Below are 9,437 nucleotides of genomic sequence, written 5' to 3'. Positions count from 1 at the left end.
GACTAACGAGCCCTGGTGTGCTGTGTTCGTTTATTGTTTTTTGGCTGCGCTGGGTCTCTGCTGCGGCCTGCAGTCTTCTCTAGGCGCGGTGTGCGAGCTCAGTAGTTGGAGCACGCAGGCTTAGTTGCCCCGTGGCGTGTGGGATCTTCTCTCTGACCAGGGATCGAACCCATGTCCCTTGCATTGAAAGGCGGATTCTTAACCCACCAGACCACCAGGGAAGTCCCTCGTGTGCATTATTTGGTAGGAAGGGAGTGGGGATTGTCCAGGCTTTCAGAGCAATGTCTCAGGGTGGGGATGACAGCCCTGGGGGGCTCAGCACCCACAGCATATGACAGATCCTCCAGCAGGAGCTGAGGGCTACGGAGGCTGATGGCTGTGGGGCTAGAAAGGAGGCGTCCTGGCCGGGGATTTGAGAAGGACTTGGGGGCTTCAGCCAAGGTGGCGCCCTAGACACAGGGGAGGAAGGGAAGATCCTACCCCCAAACCCTAAGGGGTTCATATTATTGATCCCATTTCACAAGTGAGAAAGCTGAGGCTCAGAGAAGTTGAGTCGCAAGGCCGGTTAACTTTAGTTTTGATCTAAGCCTAACCATCCCAAGTGGAACCTGCACCTGAATAGAACAGATTTGGAAAGTCTTCATCATTTTGATAACTTAGCCCACGTCCAGAGCTAAAGATAAAGATGATCTTTAGCCATGGATAGAGGGCATTAGCCAGGACACCAGAGTTCAACCAATTAGTATGGCTTTATCGTTCATATTCTTTTTTCTTTTCAAACTTTAAACTTTTTACTTTGTACTGGGGTATAGCCGACGAGCAATGCTGTGGTGGTTTCAGGTAAACAGCGAAGGGACTCAGCCAGATATGTACATGTGTCCATTCTCCCCAAACCCTGTCCCTCATATTCTAAGCTGGGTTCTTAGAATCAGAATATGGTAGAGAGAACAAAGAAACAATGATAAAGAGCCGTAATATATAAAGAGCTCAATCAAATCAATTTTAAAAATCCAATAAGAAAATGGCCAGAGACTTCTCTGGCCATCCAGTGGTAAGACTGCACACTCCCAATGCGGGGGGCGTGGGTTCACTCCCTGATTGGGAAACTTAAAATCCCACATGCCGCATGGTGTGGCCTAAAAAAATTTAAGAGATAAAAGAGAAAATGGCCAAAAGATGTCTACACATAAGCATGGAATAAATGCAGTGAATAAACTTTTGAAAAGATATCCAACCTCATTATTAATGAAATAGATGCAAAGTAAAGTAAGTAAAATACTGTTTATCATCCATCACATCATCGAACATCTGAAATGTGAATAGCATTCAGTGTCGGTGAAGATGTGGTGAAATGGGCATTGTTATACTCTTGGTGGTAGTTGAATTTAGTGAATCCTTTTTGGGGGTAATTGGCAATATCTATCCAAATTATTAATGTGCCAGTCTTCTGACACCACAGACTCTGGCTCCTGTGATCCTACATAAATAGATACTCACATGCACAGAGATGGATGCACAGAGGGGATCCTTGCAGCTTCATTTATAAAAATTGAAAGCAGCCCAGTGACCTAAATGACCACAAAGAGGGGAATCATGTTTTTAAAAAAGCAAGGGCAGCAATCCATTCTATGGGCCCGTTTACAGAAGAAGAAGTTCCTGTGTGTGCATATATGTATCTGTGTGTCTGGAAATGAACAGGGAAGTCCAGAGGGACCATGAGACAGGGATAACAGTGAAACCCATGAAGAGTAGATAGGGATTGCAAGGAGGGCTTGGAAGGGTTTTTTTCCCATTGATACATAGTTGATGTACAGTATTGCATTAGTTCCAAGTATATAGCAAAGTGATTAGTTACATGTGTGTATATATGTACTTCTTTTTTAATAAAAGAGACTTTTAAGTAAGGGCAGTTTAAGAAATAAGAAAAAGAATGGACACAACATTGACATCAAACAGTCCTTGGTTAAAATCTTGGCTCCATGCTTTATCTCTCGGATGCCTTTGGACAAGCAAATCTGAAGCTCAGTATTCCTACCTGTGCAATGGGAATAAGAGGCCATCCTGCACAGGAGTTCTGGGAGGATTAAAGGAGATTATGTGGGGTGGGAATGGCAGTTTGTGGGTGCCCAGTAAGCAACATGGGCATATTCACAGCACAGGATGTTTTTGGTGTGTTTCATAAACAGCAAAGGGAAGGAATTAAAAGTGCATGTGTGCAATATCAAAGCAGCAAAATCCGATTAAAGCCACCTGTTCTGTTGAGAACCTGAGGCTAATAAGCTTGGTTTCCATTATTTTGTGAGATCCTGAGCCATCTCTCCAGAGACGAAAAAGGAGGAGAAGGAGGAAGGAGAGAAGAGGGGAGGAATGTGCAGACCAAAACAGTAACTGTCGTTTCTTGATTAAATTAAGCAGCAGCCAGGAATTCACATTCTTGGCCCCCAAACACTCTTTGGTTGCCGTGAACTTACTTAAGATGGAGAGTGAGTGAGGGGGTAAGGGAGCTTCAGGCCAAAGCTACCAAACTATATCCATTTATACATTTATAATGTGCATTAATAAAACTCGCAAGCTCTTCGCCTGCTTTCACACACTCCCTGGGAGCCAGCCGGGCTGAGTGGAGCTGTTCCCTGTTGTACTGCAAGGACACTGAAGCGCAGACAGGGTCAAAGGCCAAGGTCACACAGCAGAGCCAGGATGTGAACTCGGGTGAGCCTGTCTCCTGACCCCTGGGGCATCTGCAGTGAGAGGGTTTCATTCTGAGCTCCAGGGGACCCTGAGTGGTGTCTGCTCCAGTGCCGTGTGGGGAGGGGCTGATGTTAGAAGGAGCGGGCGGTGGGAGGGCGGACCCCTGCCCACAAGCGACTCCAGGCCTGAGAGGACCCAGGGCACAGCCTTCCGCAGGTCCCATGGTGCTGGTCAAGGGCCAGCTTGATTCGTGCATCCGCCTGGCCTGGAGCACTGAGGCCTGGCTTGCTGGGCACCCCACCCACCAAGGGGTTTCACGACTCCACTTGGGAGGCAGGATGCAGGTCTAGGGCACGGTTCTCAACGAGCTCTCTGCCCAGGAAAGGAAAATACCCAGGGACGGACCCACAGAGGACATGTAACAAACACCGAAAGGGGAGCACACGGCAGGCGCCGGAGGGACGGGGGTTATTAATGTCAGGGGGAGGGGCTCAGGGCCACTCCTGGAGGGGGCACGTGCAAGCTTGATGGTGAAGGAGGGGATAGGAGCCCGGCAGAGCCGGGAAGAGTAGGCCTGGCAAGAGCGGCCACGGAGCCCGTGAAGGCCCCGAGCTAGGGCTGTCATGGCACCAGTGCCTCCCGGGCTCGCGGGTGTGAGTGCTGGGCGCACAGGATGCCCTCTCTGGGCGTGCTCCTGCCCTCCCCGCACGGTGACTCACAGTGACCAGCCTGAGGCTCAGAGGGGTCAGGCAACTCACCCGAGGTCACACAGCCGGTGACTGACAGGGCAGGACGGTCCCAGGCGGGGGCTGTGGCCCACCCGCCGTGAGGGGGTCTGGCAGCCTCTACAAAAGCGCTGGGCTCCTTCAGCAGTTTCGAGGCTCTGGAACCTTCTAACACGCGATCTCGCCCTGTCTGTCGTCACCGTTCTGTCGCCTAGTCGCGTCCAGCTCCTGCGACCCCGTGGACTGTAGCCCGCCAGGCTCCTCTGTCCTTGGAAGTTCATCCGTACGTGTGTATAAACGAGTGCAGTTAACGTCGTTAAGTAGAGTGTGGTCAGAGTTCAGATGGACCGTGGGCAGGAACGACGCTGGCCTTGCCCGTTGATGACCTTCTTCCTGTCTTGTCTTTTGGGTTGTTCTGGGTCTTTGTTGCCAGGCATGGGCTTTCTCCAGTTGCGCTGAGCGGGTGGACCACTCTCGAGTTGCGAGGCACAGGCTTCTGGTTGCACTGGCCTCTCTCGTTGGGGAGCACGGCTCCAGGCGCCCGGACTCAGTACTTGTGGTACTCGGGCTTAGTTGCCCCACGGCGTGTGGGATCTCCCCAAGCAGCGGTCACACCCGTGTCCCCGCACTGGCCGGTGGATTCTCACCCACCGTACCCCAGGCACGTCTCTCATTTACAACTTTCCATGTCAGAACCATCTCGGGGGCCTCCCTCACACCCTGTGTTTGATGCACGAGTCTCATGATGACTTGATAGAACAGCTCGGATCAGTCTCCCTTCTCCCCTTAGCCATCATTCTGAGGGACACTCTCCTGGGCCTTCAGTATGAGGCTAACCATTGGGGTGTGCAAGCATTGCTGTCTGGACAGAGTTAAGGAATTTTCTAGAAAAGAACGCTTGTGGGCAGTGGGGAGTCACGGTCAGCTACTGAGAGGACAGGGGTCGGGTAAGAGTTTAAGGAAGGGGAGGGGCTGGGGGAGGGGCTGCCTGATTTCAGAGCTGGAGCAGAAGGTCCTGGGGGAGCAGGGCAGGTGGATTCAGTGATCAGTGGCCTTCCAAGGGGGGAAGGGGGACCTGGGACATGGTCCTGCCGGCTTCTGTTTGAGGGACCTGGTGGGTGATTCACACGGTGGAGTCGGCGGGGACACAGCAGGTGGGTCTGTTGCCTGCGAACGAGTGTACTAAGTCGCCTCAGTCGTATCCAACTCTCTTGTGACCCCATGGACTGCAGCCCACCAGGCCCCTCTGTCCTTGGGGTTCTCCAGGCACTAATACCAGAGTGGGTTGCCATGCCCTCCTCCAGGGGATTTTCCTGACCCAGGGATCGATCCCACATCTCTTTATGTCTCCTGCATTGGGAGGTGGGTTCTTTACCACTAGCGCCGCCTGGGAAGCCCAAGGGTCTGTTGAGAGCCCCTCAACTCTGGACCCCGGTCCTTCCAGGGGTGTCCAGGGTGGTAACACACAGACACCCATGTGGTCAGAGACCCTGAAGGGTCAAAGCTACCAGGGAGCCTAGGGAGCCCGCCACACCATGGGTCCCAGACAGCTCGGGGGCCTCGCCTGTGGTCAGACAGGCAGGTCAGGGAGCCCTGACTCTCAGCCGATCCCCCCCACACGGCAGGGAGGGAGAGCCCTGCTTTCAAACAAGCGCAGAAGAATAATGGACTCAGGGGACCCTGCAAACCAGAGTCAGACTCGGCCTAAACGAAGGACAGCCTGATGTGCCAAGTAGAGTTCCAGTCCTGGAGGCTGAGGGGGAACAGAAGTGTCCACGCGCACGGACCTGCTGGAGAACAGGGCCAGCGTCACCCCGGGCAGGGCGCAGGGGCTCGAGGGGGAACACTGCCCCATGGACCCTGTAGACCAGGCCTTCTGTGGACACAGCTCGGTGTACCTGAAGAATCAGGCTGCAGAGGGTCCGGGGTTATCCTCTCTCTGGAGTGCAGGGCGGATGTCTGGCTAGGAGTGACGGGGTATAGAGCATGGGGTTCACAGCACCCCTGAGAGCGGAGGAGGACTGTTGCAGGGCTGTGACCCACCTGGGGGTCACCCTGGCCTCCTAGTGAGGGCAGGAGGCTGCAGGCTGGGCCTGTCTCAGTCCCTCCCGTTCACAGTCAGATGGGGGGCCCCAAACCCAGAGTCCCAGCTTGCAGAGATGTGTCCTGGACCCCCGTGGTCCTCTCCCCGAGACAGATGTCCTGCTGCCTCTCTTTGATCTCCCAGGAGCCCTGGCCCAGACACCCCGGGGAACTGGAAGCCCACAACCAGCGGAGAGCGTTCCTCCCAGCCTCATGCTGATTTCTGGAGAATGGCATGCGGTTCCCTCAGTCATCCACTCAGCAGAGACTGTCTGTTGCTCTCAGCACTGTTTTCTGCCCCAGTGAGCCGGCAGGGAACCAAGCGGCTTCCCCGGAGCTGCCAGGCCCGGCGGTGCTCCCAAAGCATCGGCACCTGCAGCTGCCCCCGCCATCCCAGGGCACAGCGAGCCCCAGTTTCCCACAGAAGCGCCCATCCTGCCAGGCTCGCTGGGGCCGGGCCAGGCCCTCCTGAGCTGGCGTCCACCCCTTCTCACTGCATCCTCTCCCCGCAGGGCGGACTGGCTGCTGAGCTTCGTCTACCGCACGTCGTCTGTGCGGCTCCACGTGGCAGGCCTGCAGCCTGTGCTGCTGCAAGACAGGAGGGTGGAGAACGTGGACCTGTCCTCCGTGGTGAGCGCCCCCGGGCCCCCTGGGGCCGACTTTGGGGGGTGGGGATGGCGCACGTCTTACTCCAGCCCAGCGACCCATGTGCCAGGGACGCGCCCCGGCCCGGTCCACCCCAGACGAGAGGATTGTAAGAACTCACTGGGGAACCAGTAAGTCCTGTTCATAGGCACCATCCCTGTGCCAGGGCAATGCCCCCAGGCCCTTGGCACACGTCCTCTCTAACCTGCACATGGTCTCAGGGCCAGGCATCATTATCCCCATTCTGCAGATTAGGAAACTGAGGCTTAGTAACGTTCCCATCATGCAATGCTCGACTGATAACCTGGATTTGAACCTCCAAAGCCCGTGTTCTTGCCCCTACATTACTGCCCTCTTTCCACTCCTCCCCCAGCCCTCACTCACTCCCCGAGCCCAGATTACTAGTCAGGACAGTCTGTTTCTCCGGAGAGTAACCGGAACAACCAGAGGATACACGTGGAAGTGTTCAGGCTGGACCGGAAGAGAAGCACCTGACCGCCAGGCTGTGAAACGGAGTGGGCTTCCTGGGTGGCAGTAGTGGTAAAGAGCCGCCTGCCAGTGCGAGAGAAGTAAGATGTGTGGGCTCGATCCCTGGGTGGGGAAGATCCTCTGGAGGAGGCCGTGGCAGCCCACCCCAGGATTCCTGTCTGGAGAATCCCGTGGACAGAGGAGCCTGGCGGGCTACACAGTGCTGCACAGAGTCAGCACAGCTGAGGTGATTTAGCACACACGCCCAAAACCTTGGAATAGGGAGCAAGGAGGGTGTTTAATTTATGACAGTGTTGCTTCTGTTTGATGTGTTTGGTTTTTTGGCTGCAAGGCATGTGGGATCTTGGCTCTCCCACCAGATATTGAACCCACACCCCCTGCATCGGAAGGCAAAGCGTGTTCCAAGGTCCCTGACCTTTGACGTATCTGGAGAGTTTACTTAAAATGCAGGTCCCAGAGCCCAGCTGCCCAGACCTCCTCCATCAATCTCTAGAAGTGGAGCCTGCTCGTCTGCATATTAAACATACTCCCCAAGGACTCTTCCACATCTCAGACTAATCAGGGCAGACGGTCCAAAGCATTCTTACTGGGAAATCGGGGGGACCCACCCCAGCAGCCACACAAACTTAATTTGGGTTTCTAGATCCGTTTTCCAAGCTTGCAGGAACCTCGTCCCCCCACTACATGTCTGTCCTAGAGAGTTAATAATAGCTTCATGTACCAACGCGATGCCCAGCTCTGCCCTGAGCCTTTTTTAGTGTCCATATCCCCACTGTACGGATGTAACTGCAGCCCACGACCTCTGAGGTTTTGAGAGGCTAAGGGACTTGCCCAGGGTCACTCAGCGGGAGCATGGCAGAGCAGGACTCAAGCCCAGGTCTGAAGCCAGTGGGCATCGCCCCTGGTTGGGTAGATGTGGGAACCAGTGGCAAAGGCACCAGCTGCCAGGAAGGGGTGGGTCGTGGGCTGCAGTTACATCCTCAAGCAAACTCCGCCAGGGGAAGTCGCTGCGATGAAAGTCCCCCGGGAAAAGGAGCTTCAGTTTCCAGTTACTACACTACCAGCTGCCATGTGTCAAGTGCCAAACATTTCCCAAGCATAAACCAGTTGCCCCAGGTACTGCATAAGCGTGGTTTGAGCCAGCCACGCCGTCCTGTCTGAAAGCAGGCAGACCAGGCCCCTCCCTGGGCATCTGAAAACTCCCCTGGGGGTGGGTAGCCGGGATGGCCTTGGCTCCTCCCTTCAGCTTCAACATCAGCCTGGCCCAGCAACACCCCCCAACACACGCACACACACACACACACACACACACACACACACTGCACCTCGTGGTGGGGGAAGCTGGGCACCCTGACCCCCACCAGCACAGCTAACGCCAGGTTGCATGAGGTTTTAGGGGTTTTCTGATTTGCTTTTTAAAGATTTATTTTTTTGACAGTGTTGCTTATGTTTTACGCTTTTGGTTTTTTGGCTGCAAGGCATGTGGGGTCTTGGCTCCCCGACCAGGGATCGAACCCACATCCACTGCACTGGAAGGTGGCGTCCTAACCACTGGACGTGGCAGGGAAGTCGCCGGTTGCATGTTTGTTAAAGCTAAACTGAGGCCTGAAGAGAGCACGGGGGGTTCTAGCACAAAAATGTAAAACTGGAACATTATCAGGCACTGCCAGCCCCAGAGCTCATGGGCCGTGACCTTGCCCTGAGGACCCCTGGGTCTCTCACCCGGCCTGCCACCATCTTGCGGGGGCCAACTTGTCCTGGCTCATATCTTTACTCCCCCAGACTCCCAGGGCCCTGGCTCACAAGTTCTGACCCACCAGAGGAAGGGGAGCTTCAACCCCTAGAGTCATCTCTCTAGATCATCTTTACCCCTGAGAGACTTGCTTCATGCGATATCAACCTCACAGCAACCCTGTTGAGTAGGCTGTGGGCATCCCCAAGTCATAGACTAGAACACTGAGGCTTGAGACAATGGGTTTCCCTGGTGGCTCAGACAGTAAAGAATCTGCCAGCAATGCAGGAGACCCAGGTTCGATTCCTGGATTGGGAATATTCCCCAGAGTCAGGAATGACAACCCACTCCAGTATTCTTGCCTGAAGAATTCCATGGACACAGGAGCCTGCAGGCTACGCTAAGAGTCAGACATGACTGAGCGAGGCTTGAGACGATAGACTCACAGAACCAGAGTCGTAGATCCGATCTCTGAAACCAGGTCCGGAGTCTGTGCGGTCGCCTACCTGTGGGAATGAGGAGAGCTTGGCTAACAAGACTAGGAGACCACCAGCCTCTGATGCCCCCTGGCCCGTGTCCAGGGGTCTCTGTCCTGTTTGACTTGATGCCCCACCATGCCAGGGGTCTCCCTCTGCCACAGGAATCAAATGTGAAAAAGTGTGGCTGAAATTTCCTTTTCAATGAAAATTTCCTTGAAATGCTACAGAGCCCTTGAAAGATGCCAATTCTGCCCTGGGAAGCCTCTGAATGGGATGTAGTGGGAAGAGCCCAGCGGTTGATGCCAGGGAGGCCTGGCTTGGAACCCGCCTCTGCTGCCGCTGTGCTGGCTGTGTGACCTCAGGCCAGCAGCTTAACCTCTCTGTGCCTCGGGTACCGCATCCTAGAAACAAGGCTACCACCTACCTTCCAGGGCACATGCGTGATGCTTGGTGCCCAGGAGGCCCACCTTTAACGCTGGGCCCCGCCTCCCCTGCCCCCGTCTCCACCTTCAGTTCTGCCCCCGGGACCAGCAGCTGCAGAGATTCCTCTCCGGGCTCAGATGCCTTCATGGCAGCCTCCCAGCTCCTGCCTAATAA

General features: G+C 54.9%; 1 protein-coding gene across 1 annotated transcript in view; it reads left to right on the top strand.

The window, feature by feature from the left end:
• The window catches only part of TMCO4 (transmembrane and coiled-coil domains 4), a 99,318-nt gene that overhangs the window by 82,033 nt on the left and 7,848 nt on the right, over positions 1 to 9,437 (top strand). Inside the window, exon 13 of the mRNA XM_010829943.1 lies at positions 6,008 to 6,125. Coding sequence (XP_010828245.1) covers positions 6,008 to 6,125 — 118 coding nt within the window. The remainder of the gene's footprint in view (positions 1 to 6,007; positions 6,126 to 9,437) is intronic.

Source organism: Bison bison, unplaced genomic scaffold, assembly GCF_000754665.1.
Source record: "Bison bison bison isolate TAMUID 2011002044 unplaced genomic scaffold, Bison_UMD1.0 scf7180017864516, whole genome shotgun sequence".
NCBI classification, from domain to species: domain Eukaryota; kingdom Metazoa; phylum Chordata; class Mammalia; order Artiodactyla; family Bovidae; genus Bison; species Bison bison.
This window is presented reverse-complemented; position numbering and strand designations above follow the sequence as displayed.